At 40.0% G+C, this 27634-nt stretch overlaps 2 protein-coding genes across 4 annotated transcripts in view; both read right to left on the reverse strand.

Moving 5' to 3' along the window:
* Positions 1-1028: 1028 nt before the first annotated feature.
* Positions 1029-15953, reverse strand: TVP23C (trans-golgi network vesicle protein 23 homolog C). The gene is made up of 7 exons (XM_037493474.2): positions 15799-15953; positions 11507-11589; positions 10199-10343; positions 7811-7900; positions 6467-6598; positions 4845-4973; positions 1029-3234 (listed from the first exon to the last, which is right to left on the reverse strand). Exons 1-7 carry the CDS (start codon positions 15808-15810, stop codon positions 3208-3210), a joined length of 618 nt encoding a protein of 205 aa, XP_037349371.1. The 5' UTR covers positions 15811-15953; the 3' UTR covers positions 1029-3207.
* A 3483-nt stretch (positions 15954-19436) lies between these two features.
* Positions 19437-27634, reverse strand: part of FBXW10B (F-box and WD repeat domain containing 10B) — a 45157-nt gene continuing 36959 nt past the window's right edge. For 2 of the 3 annotated variants that reach the window (XM_037492328.2, XM_037492327.2), the window contains 4 exons: positions 26301-26459; positions 24349-24617; positions 22964-23095; positions 19437-20314 (listed from right to left, as the gene is read on the reverse strand). In XM_037492328.2, coding sequence (XP_037348225.1) covers positions 19503-20314; positions 22964-23095; positions 24349-24617; positions 26301-26459 — 1372 coding nt within the window. In that variant the 3' untranslated portion in view covers positions 19437-19502. The remainder of the gene's footprint in view (positions 20315-22963; positions 23096-24348; positions 24618-26300; positions 26460-27634) is intronic. The other variant, XM_037492329.2, reaches the window with a different exon arrangement.

Consider the following 27634-nt stretch of genomic DNA (forward strand, 5'->3'; position numbering starts at 1 on the left):
CTCTCACCCTCCACATCTCTGGCCTGTGCCCCAGTTCTTGTATGCATAAATAAATATTTTTTAAAAAAGAATATAAAATTGCTTTCATTTTCATTGTATTATTCAGCCAATTCACCTGTATTCAAGGCTGACCCAGGGAACACTTAGGATCCTCATTCTCTTCCAAGTTAAGTGTTCAGCCTTGATGAAATTATTAAAGTACAAAAGATTTTATATTCCAAAGATGATTGCAACAGTTTCTCCCATTCCATATTCTCTTTCCACAATATAATCTTAATAATCCTCTCACTAAATGGGATGGAGATACCATCCTCTTGAATTTGGGGAGAGCTTGATAACTGCTTCAGCCAACAGACTATGACAGAAGTGATGTTGAGTGAATTCCAAGTAGTCATAACAATGGCATGGACTTACTTTACTCTTCAGGGAAGCTCACTCTCAGACCCCAGGGGCCAGGCTGTGAAGAAGCCCAAATGAGCCTATACAAAGAGTACACAGAGAAATGTGGATGGAGCTAGAAGGAATTATGCACAATGAAATAAGTCAGAAGGAAAAAGAAAATTATCGATGGTTTCACTTATAGCAGGAATACAGGGGAACCAAATAAGATGTCAGTGTAAAAAAATAATAACAGTACAAAACACAACAAAGCAAAACCAGACAATTATAAATCAGAGACATCCTGCAGGGGAGGAGGAGGGAGAGGGGTCAGAGGGAGGGAGGGAGGAGCACAGGGGACTGAGGTGATGGTGCACGGGTGCACTGGTGGAGGAAACTCTATGGGGACTACACCTAAGGGGGTAGGGGGAAGCAAATACTGTTTAAAAATGAACAATGATGTAAAAAAATATTTTTAAATAAATAACAAAGAACAAGGGGGAAAAAAAAAAACAACAAAGACTACACAGAGGCCCCAAAGGTAGGTATTCCAACAACTGCCTAGTGAGGTCCCCACTGAGCCAACAACAACCTCAAAGCCAGGGCTGAAGACACCCCTCCCCTCACCCCATGTTTCCTGCCCCCAGCTAGATTATGAAGTCTGGCCTATAAGATCTTCTCAGCTGAGCTCCAAAAACGTGTAGCAGAGAAAAGCCATCTGCACTGGGTTCCATCTAAATTCCTGCCCCCTAGCATGTGTAAGTACAATAAAATGACTTGTTTTACACTTCTAAGTTTTGGGGTAAATTTTTATGCAGCAACAAGATTTAGAATAACTAGACTCATTAGCATCAATAATAGTAAGTTATTATCACAGAGAAAAGGGAAATCTATATTTACTGAATTATTCCATTTCAAATAATGCAAACAATTATGAGATGCTAAAAATATACCATAGTGATAAACAAAAGTATCTCCCTCACTTGAAAAATTCAGATATCTCCACTAGAGAGAACTCAGATGATTTCTACATTTCTGAAGTGTTTTCACAAAACAAGACTCCCACTCCAGAGTCCAACATGACTGCTCAAGTTCCAAGTATTACGTTTACATTTCAGCGAGCAGGGAAGTAAAAGGGACAGGATTGGGATGGCCCTCCCTTTTAAGAAAAATTCCTGGAGGTGCATCCATTGGCCAGAATCAGGATGCAAGAAAATCTCGAAAAAGTTGTCTTTGTTGCTACGTCCCAACTAGTAAATAAGAAACTGGTAATAAGGAAAATGGATATTGGGGAGAAAGTGGTAGATTGTGGCACGTGCATATTTCAATTCTGGCACATGCAAAATTCAATGCATACTTGGCTTACGATTGCAGGTTTAAGTAACAGAATAGTTACGTCAAGAACACCACCAGTGTGTCCTCTGTTAGACTCTTGTCTCTAAAGATTTAGGTTAGAGCTTTCAGATAAAATAAAAATACGTATTTATGCTGGATCAACTTTCTTCACCGGATGGGTATTAAGTTAAATGGCAACCAAGCACTTAATAAGTTAATGATCCCTAAAGAAAGAAAAGACATTTAAAGACAATATTTCTTCTAAAAACCAAAGTATAGCTGATCAGTCTTCCTGTAATCTGTTCCCTCCAATAAGTCACTCAATAACCTGAAGTTCAGTTTCATCATCTATAGTTACCGCACATTGCCGTGAGGATTAAATGAGATTACACATGTCAAAGTGGTTTGTAAACAGTAGAGTTTTATACAAATATAAAGTTATGCACCTTCAGAGCTATCCCTCAAAAGATACTTATTCAATTAAACATCTTTAAAAATTTAACAATGTATAAATACATTCACAAAATAATCTGTTGATTAGAAGACTAACAAAGTTTATGGTACCTACAACAGAATTTACAGATGCCTAAATTGTTTCAGATTATTACATATATTGCTTCTTTTTAAAGAATGACATTACTACAAATGCATGATTTACAATATCCCCATTAGAGTCAGAAAAAAAAAATAGATTCACAAAATAAAATATCTTTCAGGCATTTATTATGCCAAATACATAAATTATTATTCTCACTACAAGAATAATACTCTGTTAGTGGTAAAAGACTGCATTACACCAACAATCAATGATGAAGTTCCATGAAGTTCCAAAGTAAAACCTAGCTTCCTTTCCCCAAAATACACAGAACAGCATCAATCTCTACAAATCTCTTAAACATAAACTATGAAAATTCTGTATATATTAGTTGGGCCTCATGTACATGACTAGTTACAAATAAACAAAAAATCGGTTTCTACCTGTCTATGAATGTTTGGGATAAGAAGTTTCATCATGAAATATATATTAAGTTGTAAAATTAACAATTATTTCTAACTTATGCATAAGTCAAAGTGCTCACTCTTATCATAGAAGCCAAACCTGCTTCTGAAAATAATCTACATGAATACTAAACAGACAGACTAGGAACATCCTCCTAAATTCTAGGGGTGAAAATGCAAATGTCTCCATTACATATGTACATGAACGCCAGCCCTTTCACTCACTTGGGACATATGGATTGCATGACTACATGCATACACATGTAACACCATGAACCAAATTTTGACAATGTTTCTAGCCACACCATGCTTTTGAGCCCCAAATGCTAGAAAGAAAATAAAAACATAATATGAAAACTACTTTTCCTTTATAAGTAAACTTTCGAATGGAAAAGAACCCCCTCTTTGCAACATGTACTGAGCTCTAGAAATTTCAGAGTCAATATTTCTTCAGTTGTTTCCCAATGAAATAGAACATACAAACTTTCTCTTTCTTCAGGAAGTCTGGTTGTCTCCAGTGTTCTGCAAAAGAGAAAGAATTCCTTAATATTTAAAGTTATTTCGGGCCTCCCCAGTGGTGCAGCGGGTTGAGTGCCGTGCTGTGAACCTGCCCGCAGCCTCTGCAGTGCAGGTTTAATTTCCAGCCAGCCAGGGAAAAACCCACATGGTGTGGTGGATCTCTCCTGCCTCACCCGCTGCTCCCCTCAGCAGTGTCTTCCGTCCATCTGCCTGTTGTGCTCCCAGCTCTGTCTCTGGTGAATTCTCTCACCCTCCTGCACCTCTGACCTGTACCCCAATTCTTGCACAAATAAATAAAATCTTTAAAAAAAAAAAAGTATTCTTTCAAAAATATATATATTAAAAGTTATTTCAATTAATATAACTTCAAAACACTGGGCCTGGAAAACACTCCAAATTTGTAAGCAGAACCTCACATTCTACAGTCCAATTATGTGACCCGCTGGAGAAGTAAACTAATGTGCCCACCCAAATGTCCAGCAAGTCACTCTCATTTTGGTGGGGCATGTCCAGGTACCATATAAGTCTACCAACCCTATCCATGCTATGTCAGGCTCAAGATCCAATTTCATCTGCATTCAATCTCCCTCCCCTGCTTCAGAAGCACTAAAAATCATAAGGAAAAAACCTATTAAGCACAGACATGACAATTACCATAAGGGGGACCACAGCAAAAATATACTGGGACTATGCAAAAATCTCTCAGGGGGAGAATCATGTTCCCCCTACAAGAATAGTCATTTTCTCTACCTCTTTGTCTTTATTTAAAAGAAACTAGAGTAGAATGGAAAGAATAATGAATCGCAAGAGTGGAAAGTTGGGTTAAGCCCAGCTCTGTACTACTTATTAACTATATACTTGAGAAATTACTTAATCTTTCAGGACTTTTGTTACCTAATTGTGATCCTTGGACCAGAGGCAGCATCAGCACATGGGAACTCACTAGACGTGTGAATGATGACACCACCCAAATCAAGTGAATTAGGAACTTTAGGGACAGGTCCCAGCAGTCTGCATTTTTGTCCTCTGGCTGATTCTGATGCATGCTCAAGTTTGAGAACCACTGCCCTATATCATGTCACCTGCCCAAACTACTACATGAAAACACACATGAGGCATTCAACACACAAAGACTTCATCAACTTTCCCAAGAAATTTAAACAATTACTATTTACCTATAAATACTTCTTATCCCATCAAAACCCTGACTTAAATTCCTGTGGGACTGCAGTAAAACCTGCATGTTCTCTTAAAAAAATTCAGGATTTAATACATTTTTCAAAACTGTTCATCTCAAGCCACCATAAATTAATGGAAAGCAACTGAACTTAAGGTGATTTTGTAAAAGTAAGTTTTTATCAATGATATACCCCTCTAGCTTTAAAATAATTTCAGGACACTGACAATATACTTCTAGAAAGTCCTAAAATATCAAAAAAAAAAAAAAGAATAAAAATAACTTGATCATCATCAGCTCATATTTAAATAAACCTGTAACTTAAGAAACACAATTTTTAATTTTAATTTCATAAAAATTAAACTGTAAGAGTCAGAAATCATTCCATTAGTCATTGACCACATCAAAATTACCCTCCCATCCAGAAAACACTTACTTGTCTTAAAAACTGCTTTCCAAGATAAGATGTAGCCATGCTGGTTAAATTCTTTCTGCTGCCCACTTTGCACCTGATGTAGCCATAGAGGTTGGCACCTTGTAGCACCACACCCATGATAACCACTGCCTGGGAAAGGGAAAAATAAACAAAAGTTTACTGTTCTAAAATTGACTTTTCTCTATGCCATAGATGAGACAATGCAAACTGTCATGGGAAAGAGAAGGGAAAAAAAGCTCTGTAAAGAGGGGTTATGCCAATGAAACTCCCTAACTTGTCAGAATGACCTCTCCAGTGCAAACGCACTGTTTCTTCCACCAACCGTATTTACTGAAAGCGTATGCTATATATTGGGTACCACATCAGCTCCCCAGACATGCAGTCGGGGGAGTCTTTTCTGTGATTTTTTCATGGGCCCCCCAGGTTGTTGTTATGGGCTGAATAGCAGCCCCCCCTCAAATTCATTCTAGAAGTCCTAACTGCAGTACCTCAGAATGTGAATATATTTGGAGAGAGGGCCTTTAAAGAGGTAATTAAGGTAAAATGAGGTCTCTGGAGTAGACCCTAATCCAGTATGACATGGTATCCTTATCAGAGATTAGGACACACACACAAGAAGATCTGAGGACACAGAGAGAAAACAAGTCGAAGAGAGAGGCCTCAGAAGAAACCAACTCTGCTGACACTTTTATCTGAGATTTTCAGGCTCCAGAATGGTAGAAAAATAGAATCCTGTTGTTTAAGTAACCCAGACTGTGGTACTTTGTAAGAGCAGCCCTAGCAAACTAATTAGTTCATCTTGCCAATTGAAATGCTCCCAATTGGAGCTGTGACTCTCCAAGCAAGCCATCTAATTGCATGAGATGGCCACCCTGTGACAAAGCCCAAACTAGCCACATGGACAAACCATGCAGTGAAGTCATGGAACCTCATGAAGATGCCTTCCAGGCCCCAGAAACTCCAGCAACTGTCTGACTACAATTATGTATCAAGTCACAACCTCCCGAACAAATCCCTCCCAAGCTTCTGAACCACAGAAACTATGAGATAATGAAATGCTTGTTAGGTCACCAAGTTTTGGGAAAATTTACTACAGAAGCAATAGAAAACCAGAGTAAGTCACCAACTCATATTTTTAGAAAAGACAACTCTATTACTTACAAATTAAGCTAATAAACATGTTTGTTTAGAATTTACTGAACATTCCCATCCAGCAAAATAATAATGTGATAAATATGGTAACCTCTATATAACAGAGGCTACACGAAAATTCTACTATATACTTGGATAATCAGTGTAATGGGTTTTGGGGTTTTTTTTGGTTTTTTTTTGTGGGACCCTCGCCGGTGGCTGGGGATCGAACTGGCACTGCGGAGGCTGCGAGCAGCCTCACAGCCCAACGCTCAACCGCTGCACCACCTGGGGAGGCCAGTTTAATGGGTTCTTTATCAGGACTCTGTTCTCCAATACTTAGAGAAAAGCAGAGCTGGGAAAGAGAACTAGGGACACACTTGATGAAGCTGCCTATTCAAGGTAGTCCCTAATGTTAACATAGATTGTTTATTATGATTATTCAACAGACATCTTGATGGATTATTCAATAGTTCTACACTGATACTCACCAGCCACTTCACTCTGAAGGAGAAGAGAGCACTAAAGGCAAATATCACCCACAGCACTGGACAGGCAACAAGTCCTAACCAAAAGATTCTTGACTCTGCCTCTGAAATAGTTTTATTCTGTTGAGAGGATTCCTACAAAGAACATGAATTTAATAACCACTATTGACATATTTATCAGTAGAAAGTTTAACATTAGAAATGAAAATACCTTACCTTCAAATTCAAAGAAATTATCAAAGACAACCCAAGTCCTAAGTTAGAATCACTCCCCAAATAAGTTTAACACCTACTACAGTTAATTTCAGGAACTGGCTTTACATTTTTAGGAATTGGTTTTTAAATACTTTGTTTTAAAACTTTTGCTTAACTTTAATACTTTGTTTTAAAATTTTTGCATTTCCAAGGCAGAATGGATGACCTAGGATAGTAAAGACTCTGGCTTCAATTCATACTACACTTGTACTATGCTTCAATAACGAAGCTTTGAATCATACCTAGTAAGGTATGATACCTTAAGGTGTTATATTAGCTGTGATAACACCTTATTAAGTATGATAATACCTTATTAGGTGAAGATCAAGGAAATCAAGGCTATGGTTATCCTGGACACTAAAAGGACAAATCAAGGTCCAGAGAAAGAAATGGAATCAAAGGATTCTGGATGTATAATCAGTGTCTTAACAACACCTGGAAACTTAAAAGGGTGGTCATTTCCAAGGTAGATTTTACAATACAAATAAATATGGGCTCACTGAGCACAGCGCTGCTTTCTGAGACGTACTTGTCAAGGTAATCTCTAGAATTCTGTCCTCTGCTCTCAAACTAATTTTCACAGGGAAATTGAATATTCACTATAGACAAACAGCTAACCCACAACAGATCAGGGTCTCCTTAGGATTCCTGAAGACACAGGCTCAAAGAATAGTTTGCCTCAATTCAGATTTTCTACCCAGTTGCAATACTTCTCATTTTCCTGCCCACAAATGGAAGAGGACCAGCGGAGCAAAGACACGCTAGGCAGAGAAGAAACTGGAGACACTAGACTGGGCAACACAAAGTGGAAGGTAGTCAGAAAGAAATCCTTTATCAGTAGCTTGGCAGCAGCTTGGCAACTGCATAAACTCTAACCCAAATCCTCTCAAAGGACTTTCTTCACTATGCATACTTTTATTTCCAGTCTGAACTAGATAGGAAAATGTAGTAAGTCTTAGAAGGCCATCTGGCTTAGTGCAAACATGCACTAAGAGAGTACTTTAATCTTAAAGTAGTTCACCCCTTAAATATTAAAATGTAATCTACATAATTTATTGAATAACTCTAAAAAGAGGGTGGGGATCCATTTACCTTTCTGGATTCAAACACCCAATGGCTTTTTCCATCTTCATCAATATGATTCCACCAGCGCAGGCCAACCATAAGTCTCCCTGTGACATTCTGGTAAAGATTAACATGTATACATGTATTTTAAAGGCATGATTGAAAGATCCTATCTTAGTGTAACACTTCACAAACAAAAAAATCTTCAGCATTACTCCATAACATCCATAACAAAAGATTAATTGGCAATTGTAGGACTAGCAGGGGTGGAAGTGAGAAGGTGAACACATCTAAAACACTGCTCTTCCCTTTCCCTCATGGATCCCTGTCCTTATTCCAGTCCCTCATGGTCATTAAATCCTTTGTTCTTTAGTTACTGGGACCTACTTTTTCCTATACATTCTGGTTATAGCTGCATATATAACTACATGTCTCTAACAATGATTGTTATGGACTAAATGTGCCCCCCCCCTCAAATTCATGTTAAAATTCTGCCCCTCAACTATGTGATGGTATTATGTGGGGCCTTTGTTTTTCCTCTAGATTTAGCTTTAGACACACTCCAAAAGTTGGAATGTAAATGATCACTGTCATTAAGAAGTAAAGGAGGGATTGGGGTCAAAATAAGGGGGGTGCAATTGTATGGGGAATATAAAATTTTTTTTAAAAATTTAAAAAATAAAATAAAATAAATCAAGTTAAAAAAAGAAGTAAATAATCTATACAGTTTTTGTTTCTTTCTCAAGTCAAGAAGTTTAGCAGGTTGGCTTTTAAAAAAAAATTCTAACTCTGACAACCAATTTTAATTAATTTCTAGTTTTGTTGCATTAGTCTAGAAAACATGGGTGGGCGATTTTTGGATTTCCTTCATAGTGATATTTAATCAAGTTTTGTAAATGTTACAAGGGAACTAAAAAAAAGGTCTTATCCTTGTACCTACAAAGTTCCAAATATCATTCTGCTATAAAATTGATCAGATCTTTTAGACCTTATTTATCTGTTACTTTGATCTGTTAACACAGCAGTCTATCAAATCCCTACCACATTCACGTTCCTTCCATCTTTACCTAATGTTTCCAATGGTTTTTCACTATACATAGTCTGATATAATGTCATTCTGTGAAGGATCCTCACTGTGATTCATAAATGACCCTTTTTGTTCCATTCAATGCTGGCTTGCTTTCATTTCTATTATGTCTGATAATATTATGCCGTGTTTTCTTTTTGTCTAAATTGGTCTAAGGCTATCATTGCCTTCTTTTATTTTTTTCTAATGTGAAGATTTAAGTTAGATCTTTTGGGTTGGACTAACTATTCTATCTAATTTGCAACTTCTTCCAACACCTTGTACATGATCTTTAAGCTTCCTTGACACATGCATTTTTTCCTTTTCTTGTCTGAACTGTTTTAGTTGCTCCTGTCTTCTCCAAAGTTGTGGATGACATACAACTTGTTTTAAATTTTACAAATAGTTACCATTGAAGTTTTAAAACCATTATTTAACTTTTTTACTCGATTAGTATACAGGCTATAACACTGAAGTGAACTTTTTAAGTTATCCTTCCAGCTCTGCTTGGTCTTCATTAATATCACCTATATGCTTAGATGACTTTTTTGTATAAATAATTATTTCTTCTTTAAAGAGATCTCTCCATCCAATATGGATCTCTGCATCCATCTCTCCACCCAATATGCCCTTTCTCACCCCAACAATAGGGTTTCTCAACCTTGGCACTATTGACATTTTGGGCCAACTAGTTCTTATTGCTGGGAGCTGTCCTGTGCACCTTAAAATGTTTAGCGGCATCCCTGCCTCTGCCCAATAGCACACACTTCCCCACCACCAGTTGTAACAACCAAAAATGTTTTCAGACATTGACAAATGTCCCAAGAGACAAAATCAACCCTGGTTGAAAAATATCACCTAGAGCACACAAAGGCGCTTTTGCCATGTGTGGGTACTCCTTACGTATTGGTGGACAAACGCTCTGGAGTCTTCTTTTATTTCTTTGTGTGTGTGTGTATGTGTGTAATTTCTTATTGAGATTAACATTGGTTTACAGTACAATATATGATTCAGAAGTACTAGTTCACATTACTTCAGATATGTTACCACCCCAAAACCACAGTCCTCTAAAAATCCTACATGGCACACCAGGAGGTGACCCTGAAGCAAAACCAGTGGTATGGATTAGAAGCAAAATGTAGGGTGTGAATGAAATAAGGCAAGTCAATGACTTAATAATCTATATGTGATTTCATATACATGGCACTTGAACACAGATGAGGCCTAGAGGGACAATACGATGAATTAACATCAACCCAAAATTCTACTGTCAAATTATTTTACCGTTTACATGTTATTCAACCTCATCATATTAAATACAATTTTTAAATAAAAACAATCAAACCTACCTTGACTGCCCAAAAGTCACATGATAACAACAAGATAATTGTCACCATACAGGCAATAAAGCTGCTGCTGACCAATTCACAGAGAAGATAGACTACAATTGCACTGATGCGAAAGAATAAATGGAAAAATGATGCCACTGGGTGTCTGAAAACCAAAGCATAATAAAAGAAAAGTGATTACATTTTACTACAGGTCCTGCAAATGTAGATGAAAAATGTTTCAGCCATAGCATAACATGCAGTTTTGTCAAAATAAATGACTTGGAAAATAAAAAGCAAGCTGCCTATCTCTCTTTTCCTAAGTCCCACTACTTGATGAGGCCCGCTGTTGTCACAGAAAACACACTACATAAATGTGTGTTAAAATGAGACTTTAACATCTCACTGAATATGAACTTTCACTAAACATATAATGAGAAACTTTAGCAAGCTTGGAGAAATAAAGAAACTATACTCAGGATTTGAATCCTATTTTCACATGTCCAAAAATCAAGTTAATTCCTAAGCCCTCCCTCCACAATTGCTTCAGGGATTAAGTCACCATCAGAACTGAGATACAATCCACATACCGTACAATTCACCAATTGAAAGTATCTAATTCAGTGGTTTTTGTTATTTACACAAAATGTGCACCACCATTACCACAATCAATTTTAGAACTTTTTTAATATCCCCAAAAGAAACCCTGTACCCTTTGGCAGTCAATCCCATTTACCCCTCTCTAACCTTAAGCAGTCACTAGTGTACTTTTTGTCCTATACATTTGCCTATTCCGAACATTTTATATCAGTGAAGTCATATGACTGGCATCTCTCACCTAGCATAATGTTTTCAAAGTTCAGGAAGAATTTTATTTCATTAAGTGAAATTCTTCAAAGAGAACTAAATTTAAAATAGAAATATGTTTGGTTTGGTATTTTCATGTTAGTTTATAAAAAGAATGCAATTCTGAAATTCGCACAATAAAATAAAATGCAAAATATATATTTAGAGTAGTTTGAATATTCTACATATCCTGAATATTCAGAATATTTACAGAATATCTAAAAAATGGTGCATTCTTGATAAATAACAGCTAGAATTAAAAACACCAGCATCCAAATAACTGAATTTGCAGATTTGCAAATAGTATCAAGTAAAATTCGATATGCTAGTCCTTCCCAAAGAAAATCTGAAATGTCACTTTTGCCTCAGACTAAAGATCAATATACACTAGCAATATACACTAATCACAAGCATATTGTAAGAACTGTGTTAGATCGCATCAAGAGGTACCATCTATGGAGAGAATTGCACTTATACTCATACCTGATTTTGGACTTTTTTGGTCTGGTGGTTGTCTCCTCTTCCGCATCAAAGAGCGAAACATCTTCAGTGTCATCATTACTGTCCTAATGGGAAAATTAAATATCCATGAAGCAAAATAAAATTCAGTATTTGTATGCCCACCTCAAGCAAGGCAGCTTGCTAGTCAAAAATGGGAGACAAAATGAAGACCTGGTCACAGTCACGTAGAATTTATAACCCAGGGAAAAGCCAAGTGTAATTCCTTCACACACACACACACACACACACACACACACACACACACACACCCACCCATCTGGCAAAAGCCCCTCATGGGAATCCAAGTGCTTGTCACATCCATCCCTACCCAAGCCTCTGAGCACTGTTGAGAAAATGACTACAGTGATGATGGTCCCACAATTATGACTTCCATTCCCAGCTGCCTTCTTACAAGTCCCAGAGAAGGCTGAGGCCATCAGAACAGATTCACAAAAATCACTTGATCGCATCCTTGTTTCCCTGACCCTTTCCCACAATTCTTTCTCCCCTTATCCAAGGTTAAAACAACTGTGTGTGTTTGGAAAACCTTTTTCTCCCTCTTCCTCGGGGGCTTGTTCTGTTGATTTTCCCTTTATTTACATTTTCTTCTGTCTTCACATCTTTTTATCAGCTTTCTAATCAGCATGTAAAGCTCCTCAGGTATCATTTATTGCTCAAAAATGGTATTTTGAAAACCATGATCCTAAATCTTCTCTTTAATCTACTTTCCTTCTGAGAGCATTCCTTCCTTTCACAACCTTAGGCTCCTAAGAGTGGCTCACACCTCAACACACTGCAATTCACCATCACATCAACCACCATGAATGGTGCTTGTAAGCGGTACAAAGGCAGGGCCTCGCCTGGTGGCGCAGTCGCTTGAGCGCAGCGCTGTGAAGCTATCCGCAGCCCCTGCAGGGCCGGTTCCATCCCAGACGGCCAGTGAGGGTCTCACACGGCGCAGCAGACCTCTCCTGTCTCGCCTGCTGCTCCCCTCAGCAGTGTATTTCATCATTCTGCCTGCTCTGTTCCCCTCCCGCGCATCTGGCCTGTACCCCGGTTCTTGTATAAATAAAAAAATAAATTTTTAAAAAATTAAAAAAAAAAGAGGTACAAAAGCAGGTCAGGGAAGGTATGAGACAATAAAAGTTATGAGACAGAAAGAGAGTTAGAGTTGAAGATGCTGTGATCCTGACACTGAAGATGGAGGAAGGAAGCACAAGCCGAATTTGACTGCGGTGAATTTCATAGAGGTTTGAAGAGTTAAGAGATGCTTACAGACACACCTTTAAGGAGCACCTGGCCTCTAGATAATGGAAAAGCAAGGATAAATCTTATTTCTCCCCTAGGAAGAACAGAGCACAGCTAAGACCTTGATTTTAGCCCCTTGGATTTCTTTTTTTTTTTTTTAACAGTTTTCTTTTTCTTTTTTTTTTTAAAGATTTATTTATTTATTTATACAAGCACTGGGTACAGTCAGAAGCGCGGGAGGGTGAGAGAATTCACCAGAGCCAGAGCAGGGAGCAGAACAGGCAGAAGGACCAAAGTACACTGCTGAGGGGAGCAGCGGGCGCACCATGTGGGACCCTCCTTCGGTGGCCGGGGAGCAGCAGGGGATCCAACCTGCGCTGAAGAGGCTGCGGGCAGCTTCGCAACCCAGCGCTCAACCGCTGCGCCACCAGGGAGGCCCTAGCCCCTTGGATTTCTAATCACCAGAACTTTAAGATAAATCTGTGTTAAGCCACTAAGTATATGATAATTTATACAGCAGCAATAGGAAAACTATACATTAACAAAGTCCAGCGAGACTGAAGTTTTTAATTCCTTAAACAGGTCAATTCGTGCCCCACTGCATCCTTTTACACTGTGGTTCATTCATTCTACCTAGAACACTCTTTTCTCTTAATCTGTTCTTTGAAAGACTGGCTTATTCTCACTTATTTAGTCAATATGGATTACCAACTACATGGCAGGCATTGTTTAAGTGGTACAGAAAAAAGACAAATAGCTCTACACTCTGGGAGTTGCATTACTAAGATAAAGAAGGATGAGGGTGTAACATATTTCAGGGTGAAATTAGAAGTTTGGTTTCGGATATGTAAGTTCAAGATGCTAGTATTAAGAACTTTAAAAAAAAATTAAATGAGGGGTGAACTACTAGAGCCCTACACATAGAATTGGCATGTTCTGATTCATGTGTTGAATGAAAAAGTCTGGCTTCTATATTAAGAATCCGGAGCGAAGAGAGAAGGAAGCAAAAAGGCACATAGCTGGGAGACCGGTTTTGAGGCTAACCCAATAATGGAACCAAGAAGTAATGGTTTGTTCAAGGATAGATGCAGTGGAGGCGGCGAAAAGTAGTCAGATTCCAAATACATTTCAATGCGGAACTGAAAGGATTGGTTCTAAGCAAAGGTAAAAGAAAAGGAGGAAGATTCCAAAGTTTTTGTATTGAGCAGCTAAAAGATGAAGAAGCCAAAGGCAGACCCTGGGCTCTCCAATATTTAGAGAGCAGAAAGATAAGAAGGAATGAGCCATGGCAGATTAAAAAAAAAAAAAAAAATGCTGAACCAGGTGAGGGTAGTGTCCAGAGAATCAAGGAAAGAGTTTGCAGGAAGAGGATCTGATCAACTGTGCCAAATGCTGATCACTGAAAAAGGACCATTATTTCTAATAGATGATTAGCAACATCAAAAATAGCAGCTTCAGCATGGTAGTGGGAAGAGGGAGAAAATCTGGCTAGAATGAATAGAAAAATTAAAAGGTTAAGTATAGACATATGTTTTAAGGAGCAAAGAATGCAGTGATAACTAAAAGGGCAGGTGAAGTGTTTTTATTAAGATAGGAGAAATTAAAGCATGCTTACATGCTGCTGTGAACAGCTTTTGAAAGGAAAAAAAAATTGACAGTGCAAAAGAAGTGAGAATTGCTAACCAAAACCTTCTAGTAAGGAAAGAAGGGATGAACAAGTAGAGGGGACTTGTATAAGAATAGAGCCCAGACAGTTCAACTGAGAGGAAAGCAGACTATATGGGAGATTATGGGCAAAGATGCAGAAAGCATGTGGTGTGAAAATTCTGAGGTTTCCCACTTTCCAGTGAAACAAGAAGCAAGGCTATTTGTCAGTTAAGAGAATAAGGAAGAAATGTTGAAGGTTTTTTTGAAAACAGAGAAAATTTTAGTAGTGGTCTAAGATGATGGGAAAATGAAGGGACCCTGGAAATACAGTGATGATTGTCCGATAGCATTAAGGGCCGCTTCAAGTTCATGATCACAAATCCACAGTGTGTATAATCAACAGGGCTGCTTTTCTTCGGCATCCTTCAGCCTCGTTGCAGCTTCTGAAGCCAAATTTAACCATCATTGGATTTTCTCCATCAAGTCACCTCCTCAAAGTGATCTTTGTGATCATAAATGCTACAGTTGTCATATTCTCAGCACTTGCTATTGCATCACCTTGTCTTTGCTATTATATGAAAATATCTTTAGCCATGTAACATGCCTCCACACCCAAACCCTTGACAAGCTCCCATCCCCTAGTGCCCTCCAACTCACCCAGCAATTCAAGGCAAGAACCTTATCTGTGGGGTCCGCAGCCCTGTTCCAGGGCCCAGATCACTGCCTGAGTCAGAGTAATTCCTCAGTAAGAAAAAAATATCTATGATAATCTATGTGGAAAAGCCCTATAAACACTACTTTTCAATTTAAAAACTTAAATAGGAAGAGATTAAATAATCTTTACTGATCTTAAACCTGTGGACAGTAAATTAATCTGAAACTCTAAGGGTACTGACATGATTCATCTAAGTGGACGAACCATCACCAATGTTTATTTGGCTAGGAAATCGTGAAGGAAGGTCCTGGCGGTGTCTCACTAGAGGAGTGCACTGCACCCCTGAGAGTCAGGCTGCTGCTCCTCCCCGTCGCTGTCCAAGAATAGTTGAGTCTTAAAACTCGAGACCACCCCAACGTCACAAGTGAGAGGGTTTCTGCAGCCTGTTAGGGGGACGAGCCATAAATGCGCGCGGCATTTATCAATAATGCGCTTCTGCACACCCCCAAGCAAGCTGCCCCTCCTCAGCGCCGCCTGGGTGACCCGCCGCCAGAGGCCTCGGGGTCCCCCCAGCAGTGATCGCTGGTCCTCCGGCCGCCCGGGCTTAGGCAGCAGGCGGGCACACCGACACAACGCGCCGGGGAAGATCCACTCGCGCCCCTCGGACCCGGTAGGCCAGACCCCCAGCCACCACCACCCGCTTCCCGCAGCCATAGCCCCTCACCTGCTGCAACATGGCGTCGCGGCGCCAGTCCCACTTCCGGGAGCCACGTCAGCTGGGCAGCCGGGCGGGCACTGGAACTGAGACAGCCAGATCACCACCCGCCAAAGAGGAATCAAGGTACCAGCCCGAGCCAGTCCCCACTTCCGCTTACGTGACTTGGGGGAGGAGCTATTGTGGGGGCTGGTCTGTGGGCGGGGCTAGAGCCGCACACCGGAAGAAGGCGGAGCGAGATTGTGGGCGGGGTGAGCCGCGGGGCGGGGCCTGGTCCTAGCTGGAGCCAAAACCAGCTGGCAAGGAGCCCAGTGGGCTTCTAGGCGAGCACTCGGCGGCTCGTCGGGTGGAGATGTTGTTGCTACCTGAGGGATCATTTCAGCCAGCCCTAAAGGTGAGGGGCTGGGGAAGAGGCTTTATCATTCCATGGTTTCATTTTGTCTGAGTTTTACGTATATTTCTAAACAGTATAACTGTTGTACTTTAAATTTTAGAAACAGTTGGAAAATAAATGTTTTCCTGCAAAGAGATAAAAAGTTGTAAGAACACGGCAGAAAGAGTCTAGAGTAACATTGGAAAATAATATTATAGGTGAAAAACACCAGGAGCAGCTCTCTGCTCACCTGTGACTATGCAAGGACTTCTCTTCCTTTCTCCTTTTCTAATAAGCCTGACATTTTTAAAATGTATTTTAAAAAAAGAAAAAACCACAAAACAGGGATAGACAAGTTGAAAACGTGGGTACTGGAATTTGAGCACCTGGATTTGAGTCTAGGTTCCTTCACTTACCAATCACTTACCAATCAAACCTATATAGAGGTTACTTTCTTACCTCTTTATAGTTCTTTTCTCAAGCAAGCATAAAATGGGGAAAATGCTATCCTACAGGGTACCTGGTAAACAGGTGGGCTATTGTTTTAAGATTAGCCGCTAATAGTGCGATATTGTTGGATGAAGAATGTGAAACTCAAAGACTTTAAGTCATATTTGAAACCATGTCAAACTTCTGTGGGAAATCTCCTGGAATGACAGGTATTAGCATGTTTCTCTAATTGAGAAGATTCTTTCCATTAAAATTACATGCAACATGACGTCCCGGCACCAGCCCCACTTCCAGGAGTCATGTCAGCATGTATTTTTACATGACTATTTGCCAGTGTTTCTTCAAACCTAATAGCCTAATTTCGAAAATTATCAATGGAGGTAAAGGTTGGCAAACACTTGCATTCCTGTACTTGAAGTGAAAAGTGGAGGCTTTGAGCAGGTAGCCTGTACAGAAGACCTGCCTATGTCATGTTTGGGGGGGCTTTTTCTTGAGGGGGTCAGTGTGGATTGCAGGTTTTGTAAGTTTGGAATTTTTTTTATGTTTTGCATTCTATTTGAATTTATTACCATCATTTAAGAAAATCTCAGTTCAGTTTATTTCCTGTGTAGTGAAAAATACAGTTCTTACCTATTGTGTCTCTCTGCCATGTTTCTCCTTTAGTACACAAAGCACTTCTAGTCACCAAACAGGTGGGAATTTTTTCCCCACATCAAGGAAGTCTGCAACACCAGCCAGATGTCTTACAATTTAATCTACTTCTCACACTATCTACCCAGAGATAGTTTTCAGGTGCTACAGGTTAGGAACCTCTCACTAGTTGTCTTCCTTTTCTCCAGGTGCCAGTTGCAAGACCAGGTTATTACCAGTCCTTCAGACCAACTGCTGTAGCTCAGAAACCAACTGCTATACAGGGTTCCAACAACCCCGTCTTGAGTACAGTTTATTTTCTATAACAGCTCACAAAATCCAGAGAAATTATTATATTTACCAGTTTCTTAAGGCCATAATAAGGATCCAGATGAACAGCTAGATGAAGAAGAACATAAGGTCTGGCAGGGTCCCAAGCACAGGACCTTCTGTCCCATGGAGTTGGGTACATTACCCTCTTAGAGTGGAGGTGTTTGCCATCCTGAAAGCTCTCCAAACCCCATACTCTTGGGATTTTATGGAGACTTCCTCATTTAGGCACAATCAATTATTAACTCTATTTCTGTCCCCTCCCCTATGTCTCCAGAGAATGGAAGGAAGAGGGCTCTGAAAATTTCAAGCTTCTAATCATGATTTGGTCTTTCTGATTACCAACCCCACCCAGGAAGCCCACTCAAAGTCACATCATTAGAACAAAAGGTGCTCCTAGAATTCTTAACACTCAGGATTTTACAAGGATTTTGGGAACCATGAGTTAGGAACTGGATCAAAAACAAATATTGGGGGCCTCCCCGGTGGCACAGCAGTTGAGCGCTGGGTTGCAAAGCTCCCCGCAGCCTCTGCGGCGCCGGTTCGATCCCTGGCTGCTCCCCGGCCACTGGAGGAGGGTCCCACATGGCGCGCAGACCTCTCCTGCTGCCCGCTGCTCCCCTCAGCAGTGTACTTCAGTCCTTCTGCCTGCTCTGCTCCCCGCTCTGGCTCTGGTAGATTCTCTCACCCTCCCGCGCTTCTGACTGTACCCAGAGCTTGTATAAATAAATAAATAAATCTTTTTTAAAAAAAAAATATATATATATTGGAACAACAGATACCAGCGAATGAAAAGAGAAACTCATGCCATTTGCAGCAACATTGATGGAGCTTGAAGGGATAATGCTAATCAAAGTAAGTCAGAAGGAGATAAGTACCAGATGGTATCACTAATATATGGAATATAAAGTAACTAAATTAATAGTCAGATAAACACATGCTGAAAAAATAACTCTTGATAGGTGACTACAGAACTGAGACACCAAGGTGGGAGGGGTTGGGGGAGGGGCAAGAACAGGGAGGGAGGGAGGCATAATGGTCTATGATGGTGAAATTGGTGGTGGATGCCCCATGTGGTAAAACCTGATGGGGCTATCCAATGTTACCTCAGTTAAAAATAAGTAAATAAATAATATATATTTTTCAACGATAGAAAAAGAAATACTCCTAGTTGTCCTTTCTCTTAGGAAATGACTAAGGTTTCAGGAGCTGTATGCCAGGAACAGGATGTAGAGATACATATTTTTTCTATTATCTCACACCATCCTATGGCCATGCTGTCTCCTTGGATGGGAACTGAACTTTCCAGTGGGTCATACCTCTCATGGTGAGGACACTCTTCTAAATAACCTGCCCTGGTCCCTGACATTTATCCTTATAAGATTTAATTAGAGACCTCACACACTTGATATTAGTGTCCCTCTTTTTGTAGAAAGGATAATGCGCTTAATGTTCTTCCGCGGCAGTTATCCCTAAAAAGGAAAACAACACACAACTTTCTCAAAGGCAACAGCCAACCACATTGAGGGCTTCTCCTTCTAGATTCTTAACTGAAATTGCCTGGTTTCATTAGACTTCCTTGCAAAAATGGCAGGGAACACCAATGCATTATTGTGATATAATCCCATCAGTTCGTTTACTAGAAGAATGACAGCATTAGTTTGGTAGGGATGAGTGACATTCCCAGTGATCAGCTCCCATCACCCATCAATGAAATTGGGCTTCCATAAGTCTCATTGAATGGTTTTCAGAGGGAATACAGATGCCAACTTCTGCCAGCTTCCCTGTTTTCTTCGATAGGAATTTAATTAGGAGGTTCCATATTAATTATCAGGAAACAATCAAAATATCAAACCAAAACAGAAGCCAAACACCAACATCCACTTGGTATTCTGTTTATTGTAAGACGTTATGATTTCCCAAGGATGGTTCAGATAAATATGTTTTGTCCAAGTTCAGGAGCTGCGATTTTTCCTTGCTTCATGAAATTATCTATAGACAGGCCTTTGATTTTCCTGATCCATGCAGCTCTGCTGGCTTTTTCTGGACTGATCACTTCAGTGGGCTTTGCAGCCTGATATTCCTTCATCTTGGCTTCCCTATACTCACTCTCTTCCTTCACAGTCAACAATAGGAACTCGGTGTTCATTCGGAAGGGGTTAAGGGCCATACAGTTGCGAGGCCATTCTTTCTTGACAGGCTGGACTGTCGTGCCCACCGGTGGAGCCAGCATGCGGTTTGTTTTAATGACCTGCATACTGGTTAAGGGGTTGAAGCTGCGCACTGTCCCATCAACTGAACTGGTTGCCCCGTCTTCACCCTTTAAATTACCAGAGAACCTGGAACGGATAATCACTGGCTGGGGTATGGTGGACTGGACTTGGGGACTTTGCAAAGAGTTCTTCAAGTTGGGTTGCAGTTTCTGGATTTCCAGGGGTGTATTGGTTTGTTTCACATCTATGGGAGGGTTGCTGATTCTTAACCTATCAACTTCATGTTGGACTGATTTTCCCTTCAAACTCAGGACCTTCCTTGGGTATGGAATTGAAGGCCCCCAGGCATCAATGACTTGGGTTTGGGGCCTACCGGGATAGGCAAACTTCCCTGAACTATGGGCTTGCTGCAAGGCATTGACAGTCAGGAGGAACCGATCAGGAGACATAGGGACTTGCCAGGACCTTTTCTTTGAGTAATTGACCAAGTCTACAGGAATGTTCAGTTGTCTTTGTTTCTCTGTATCAGCTGGTAAAAAAAAAAAAAAAAAGACAAATCAATGCTCCTGAAAAATGTTAAGTACTTATGCATGAAAGTTAAGTCCATCCTAACTGCTTGCAAATTGAGGCATGCCACCATCGTGGGCAAAAGTCCTTTCTGATATCAAAAATTATGGCATAATCAACACATGTTTTTAACAAGTAGGCTAGTACTTAAGTGCAAATGTATATTAACTGTTAGATAAGCATATTTTGGAGGGAATGTATGTAATTGCAATGCTCTAGTACTTTTGAGACTTCCCTGTGGGGAAGGTCTTCACACCTCATTTGTAAATAAAATAAGCCTTATAAAATCTATACTGACATCTATGTTTTCAACAAAAATTCTATCACAAAGTTTGATCTCAACTTTATTCATCAAATTTGACTTCAAATGATCTTTGGATGTTTCGCAATATCAAACCTACCTTCAAAAAATGTCACACTTGAAAAATGCAAAATAGCACATGACCAAAAGGCAATTCCTGAACAGGGGTTCCCAAAAATATTTTGAGCAATAAATAGCAGCAGATAAAAAAGCCGCTGACAAGAACAAGAGCTTCATTATATTACACTGCATTGTGGTGAACTATAACTGAAGGGATCACACTCCAACATACTTAAGACCCTTTAAGGTAACAAGGATGTCTTCAGAGGTGAGAAAAATCTATATATTGAATAAGTCTCTCATTTGGTTTTTTCAATCCCTATAATGCCTCATAAATACAGAGAAAGCACAATATCCATTTTATAAAGGAAAAAATGAGTCATGAAAAGTAGAAATGATTTATCCAGTGTGACCTAACAAGTAAAAGTCTGTACCCAAACACACCAATCTATAACCAGCAATGACAATACAATATATATGCTTATATATTAATATGCTTGCCCAAATATGTGTTATCCCAAGATATCTGTATATAGACACACTAGGATGGAATGAAACTTCAGATTTTCCCCTGAGATATAGGTACTCATAGGTTCTTTGCAGCCTATTTACAATGGCCAAGTTATGAAACCTAAAAATCCAAAGACAGAAGAGTGGATCAGGGAAATACAGTACACACACAGATATATGTACATATATATATATATATATATATATATGCAATAGAATACTACTCTGCTATAAAAAAAAATGATGAACTATTGCCAGTTACAACTACATGGATGGAGCTGGAGGGGATAATGCTAAGCAAAATAAGTCAAAAGGAGAAAGATGATTTCACTCATATCTAGAATATAGAAAAACAAAGCAAAGTGTCGGACAAAACCTAATAACAAACCCTTGACATCTGACTGAAAAACTGAGGCAACCAGGAGGGGAGGTTGGAAGGGTAGGAGTGTGGATGAAAGAAGGCCCAACATTTGTAGAGGTTTGAACCTATAACCCCTAAAACAAATATAATAATGTGAACCAACTCTACCTCAATAAGAAGTGAAAATTCCTGCCTGATCTTTATTAATTATACAATACTTTGCTAAAACTAAATGAAATTAAGATGTCAAAATTTTCCCCACTCTCCTTCCACTCCCAGAATAAACTGTTCTGCCTATATGTGTGTGTGCATGTGTGTGTGTGTGTGTGACAAACCACCCAGTTTTTCTCCTTTTTTAAAATGGAATTGTGATGAATTCATAATTCATTAACTTGTCTTTTTCATATAATCATATATTGTGAATCTCTTCCCAAGTCACTATATTTCATAGTATGGAGTTTTCTTCTCCTTAGTCATTGTCCAATGACAGACATTTATTGATAATCAACTTTAAAAGAAATGCATTTTTACTTACCATACAAGCAAGCACAAAATGATGGCTGACACCCAATGTTGGCCTAGCTGCAGAGGGAACTCTCACTCATTGTTGAGGGAAATGTAAAATTATACAGTATATTTTAAGGACACTTCTGGCAATAACGGTCCAGTTTTTAGTGTAATTATCCTTTGGTGCAGCAGTGTCTCTCCTAGAACTTTACCCTACGGGTATATCTACCTATTCAGGTACACAGACAATATGTATACACAAGGATGTCATTATTAGTATACCCCTCCTAAAACTTAATTCATTAAGTCTCACCTGAAAGCTAGACTCTATAGGGAATTCAATTCAAAGAAACTATTATATTAGAAAAATATTTGAAAGGAATTTTAAATTTTACCAAAGTCTCTCAAAAACAACAAAGGTACATCCCATTCCTGATGTCCAGCAACTCTTCTTAAAAGCCTCTTTCCTCTCTCTCTCCCTTATGGCCTCATCTCACATATGTAACACCGACCCCCAAAATCTATGTCTTGAAATCTCTTGAAACATTCTCTGAAACCAGTCCTGACTGCCACTTCTCTCACTCCCGTGTCCATTACACAGATTGCTGACACAACAGTCTGAATAATGAAGAGACTGAGTAAGCAGGAAAGGAGGCAGAACTGACAACTCAGTTCTAAAAAGGATGAGAAAGAGGACAAGGAAAATCCATCCCTCTAGGAGAAGCCGGACATTTTATCCATTCTGAATTCTCAAATTATCAAAGCTATTGACCTACTGAAAAACTAAAGATTAAGGAGTAGTAGGGCAGCGGTAGGAGGGGGAGGATATATCTTGCCACAAATTCAGAATAAAGTATCACCATTCATCTTACCTCCTGCGATGGATTTTGCTTCCAAATTCTCCTGCCCATAATTCATGCCAAGTGCTTCCTTAGAAACAGGACTCTTCTTGTCTCTTCTGGGTGATTTTGACTTTCCTTGACTTTGAGGTTCCTCTACTAATGCTATTCAATTAAGATTGAGGAAGAAACTGTTGTATTACATCATTCATTAGGGGTGAATAATGGGGGTACAGCTGATAAATCAACAGATTTTCACACAAACTATCACCTTATTATTTGTTGTTGTGTGAAACTAGGTCATCACCTAAAGCCTAACTAAGTCTAGATCATCTCCTAACTCCCCTCCATCCACTTTTTATAATGATTATCAAGCTTTAAGTGCAATCTAAAACTCTGAATTCTCTCTCCTCAAGAAATAGTTATTTGTAGTGTACAATTCTTGGAGGCGATCTCCTATGTTCTCTAAGGATCTGTGGGTCAGTTTCACACACCAAATATAGGGCAGGTAAAAGGAAGGAGTCTGGCTACTTTAGCCCATATATAATTTATTCTTTGTATGTCTTATAAATGGCAAGAGCTATACTACTGCCCCTTTCCAACTTACACACAAACACACACACACACACACACACATATCTATCTGCTTTATAACTAATATTTTCCAGGTACACACATTATCAATAAGGCATCAAGAGATAATACATTCTGCCTGCAACATTTTTTTCTGCATTATAATATCTTGTATCCACCTGGGGAAATAATTATGTAGTATATATTTGGATTGAGGGTGGGAGAGAAGAATCTTGGTTGCTTGATTTTGTTTTAATGGCAAGTATTAAGAGCTAGTGCCATCTACTCTTAAAAATTCTAGTAAGTTTGAAAACCTATACCTTGAAAATCAGGGGAGTCCCTTGAGTTGGCTAACAAGTTGATGAATCAAAGAGAATGGCTCCCACCTTCCTTCAGGTTAGAATTTATGTCATCGAGAAGTCATTGGCCAAAATATCCCACAAAGAAGCAGTCCTGGGCCTCCCCGGTGGCGCAGCGGTTGAGCGCTGGGTTGCGAAGCTGCCCGCGGCCTCTGCGGCGCCGGTTCGATCCCCGGCTGCTTCCCGGCCACCGGAGGAGGGTCCCGCATGGCGCGCAGACCTCTCCTGCCGCCCGCTGCTCCCCTCAGCAGTGTACTTCGGTCCTTCTGCCTGCTCTGCTCCCTGCTCTGGCTCTGGTGAATTCTCTCACCCTCCCGCGCTTCTGACTGTACCCAGTGCATGTATAAACAAAGAAAGAAAGAAAGAAAGAAAACATGCCTCTATAAAAAAAAAAAAAAAAAAAAAAAAAAGAAGCAGTCCTGATGCCCCCCTCACCCCTCTACCCCACAGACACCTCTGAGACTGCCTGGGATTCAGCTTTCTTACCAGAAGTTGCCTTCAATGTCCTCAGGAGCACATGAGACTTGGGAGGTTTGCTCAGCAAGGAGTCCAGTGTCACTATTTGTTTACTAGACATGGAGTCCTTCAGGGTGTGGACCTGAACACTGGCCTTGGAGGAACTGTCTATGAGGCCATTTTCTTCCCTGTCTTCCTCTCTATCCTTCTTCTTTTGCTTGGTCCGGTCCAGAGAGTACTGCCACTTTATATTCTCAAACTGGAACATGAGAATATTGCTCTCCGTGTTGATCAATATCCTGGAACCCAAACAACATCACCCACTAAAGAAGCATGGAGGCCCCCATTAGACATTTCAATTACTGTTCCACCCAACCCTCAGGCCAAGGGAACAGTACCCAGAAATGAGGGCTCACGCAAGGTGGCTGCAAAGTGGCACAATTATTGGGGGGTCCAGGGCAGTGAAAGGTAGGAGCTGGCCACGCAGGGGAGGGTGTTGGCACTGTAGCTGTTTTCTTTAAAAATAAATGTGAGCTGGGCACGTAAGATCTGATTACGCTGCTTCTCATGTTAAAATATTTTTAAATGAATTTCTGTTCCTAGTGAATGCTAATTACCTAGGATGCCCAAGGCAGAAAGGCTTAGGTACTCAGCACACAAATGTCTCAAAATTCACTTTTATCAAGGACAGTATCCAAAAATCATGTTTCTAGTGCTATAGGGATGAGGACATTCTCGTGGGGCGGGGACTTCTCACCCACACTATCCCTCTAGCCCCACTTATCACTCCATGGTCTATGGTATGCTTAAACAGAACGTGTGTACTTTATAAGGCAGGCTGGTTTCTGGCTTCCCTAGCCCATACTTTTAGGCCCTTGTAGAAAGAGTTCCTAACCTGGCCCCGCCCCCAGCACTGCCCCGCCCACCCATTGTTCTCCTCTTTCACAATGCTCAGGCTGCAGGCCGCTTTCCCACCTCTACACCTATTAATAGATTTCCTGTAACCATAAACAAGAAATGGAAATACTATGTGTAGGTTCCTTTCTGCTTCAAAAGTCTGCAATTTAAGACCACAACCGTTAGTGTAAACTTTCTGTAAGAGTGATTTGTTGTGGTAGAAAATGCTGGAATGGAATTTGGGAATCATTCCAAAAAGAAATCTCCAGACTTATTCTTAGTGAAGCTGAAAGGAAATCCTCTCTCTTTGGATGAAAAAAGAATAGAGGGTTATTTGGTTGGTTGGTGTGTGTATGGGGGAGTGGATGATTACTTCATAACTTAAAAGTGTTAATTTGTATCACTTTATTACCAGCCTGCTTCTTGTAACAGAAGTAGAATTAGTAAATTCTCATTAAAAAGAAAGAAATTTATTAATTAATAAAAAGAGAAAATAAATAAATGTTTTTTTTTCTTAAAAAAAAAAAAAGCAATATGGTTCAGAGACATGAACTGATAGCTCAAGTGAGCCTGTGTTAGAATTTAAAAGTTATTCTATTGGGTTATTTTTCACACAATAGCACCCTGAACCTAGCATACTACAAACATAATCCTATGGGTCTGGTTTCTGTAAACTTACATGCCCAGTTCTACCCCACTGGACACTGGACACCTACTGCCATGCCCCATTTCCTGTAAGTCTTTGCTTCAGAGACTGGCAGTGGAGCTGGATGTGTGATCAGGGAGCAAGCAGGGGCCACACATTTGCACAGCAGTGGTCCTTGCAGGAGAGCCCATTGCATGTACTATATGATTTGCCCACAGATCCAGAACAAATTAAGAGTAATGTGAAGCCTAACTGCTAAGTTTTGTGCAAAATCCTACTGGTCCCCCATAAGACTATTACTCTACAATAGCCAAAATTAGAGGAGTGCCCTACCAGCTCTCTCCTACTGCCAGTAAATCCAGGACTGGTGTTCCAGAGGCAAAAACATTCCACCCAAACAGAATTGCTCATGGCTCTGACCTCCACACCTACCACCCACCTGTTGCCCTGTAAAAAGAAGGACAGCACAGGATCACCTCTGCCATTGACTTTCATCACCTTCAGACAGTTCCCATTTAGGAAATTGTAAATGCGGATCTTGCCATCTGCACAGGCACTGATGACCCGGAGAAAGAGAAGGGCCACGTGGAGCACCTCCCTGAAAGGGAAACAGAGGAACAGGCAGTCCCTATCTTCTTGGAAGTTGCTTGGGTTTGTTTGTGGTTTGCTGTGTTTTGTGTATGGTTGGAGGCAGTGGTCATGACTGTACTTGAAGTTTTGCCATCATGTTATAGTCCTGGACGTAAGCCATTAACCCTCTAAACTTGGCTATGCTCTCTCCTCCCATTCTGTAGTTGAGTTTCCTGCAGTTTAGTCACAGTGCCACAAAGTGGCAAAAATCAAAGTTATTTTGGTGGAGTAGGAGGGCCTGATATGTAGATCATGTTTTATCCTTATAATTTGATTCCTGTTTATTGACTTCTACTACAAAAGCCATCCTGAGAATCATTTGATGTTTTGATTCCCTTTCCAGTAGTATTATTATAAAGAGAAAGAAAACAGCAGGGAAAATCATCATCTTTATGTGAATCAGTTGGTATTTGGGTGGTTTCTTTTGGCTCTTAAATGATGGCTTTCATTCTTTTTGTAAAATATCCTGAAGGGTCACTGTACCAAAGGTTGAGATTTATGAGTTCCTGTTTGTAGTGACCAGCAGAAAAAGAGAGGGGCCCAGGAGAAGATTTAAATAGATGCCTCCAACAAAGTCCTCCTTACAACAAGTTGGACTCTAAACGGTGGCATATTCAATTCTGAGAAGTGTAATTGCTCCTTTTTCTGTAAATGATACTAAAAAATTGAACTTGATGCTACCAGTTTGTTAGATATCATATGCAAAGCAAGTCCACTAGCCCCTGACACCTATACCCATTCAAATCCATGCATGCCCTAGCTCATGTGCTACCTGCTTCATAAAACCATCCCTTGTCTCCACCACCACTCCCCATACACATACAGAAACTTTAGGAATCTGTCATTCACTTGGGCACAACCCATGTCTCATTTACCTTCACATGCTTAACACCAATCACAGTGCCTTGCCCAAAGTAGTCCCTCCAAAATATCTGTTGGAAAAGTGAGCATCTTCTCATGTCTCAGTATGATCATTGCTACAGTATGTTAAAAGAATACACCCACCCCATATCACTTGACCTGAACCTTGGTTATATTCCATGACCAGAGTAAGACTTTTCAAGTCCCCAACCACTAGCAAAACAAAGCTAACAAACCTTGAATTGCAGAGCATGTTTAGCAAACTCAAAGAAGAGCAAAGAA

This window comes from Talpa occidentalis, unplaced genomic scaffold (assembly GCF_014898055.3).
Source record: "Talpa occidentalis isolate TD23 unplaced genomic scaffold, MPIMG_talOcc4v2.1 talOcc4.7, whole genome shotgun sequence".
NCBI lineage: Eukaryota > Metazoa > Chordata > Mammalia > Eulipotyphla > Talpidae > Talpa > Talpa occidentalis.

Excerpts from the sequence above, each read along its gene's own strand:
- TVP23C (XM_037493474.2), bottom strand. Across the intron at positions 10,344-11,506 it reads CCAAAAAAGTCCAAAATCAG|ACACCCAGTGGCATCATTTT; the intron begins GTATGAGTATAA and ends TTTGGTTTTCAG. Across the intron at positions 7,901-10,198 it reads GTGACTTTTGGGCAGTCAAG|AATGTCACAGGGAGACTTAT; the intron begins GTAGGTTTGATT and ends AATCTTTACCAG.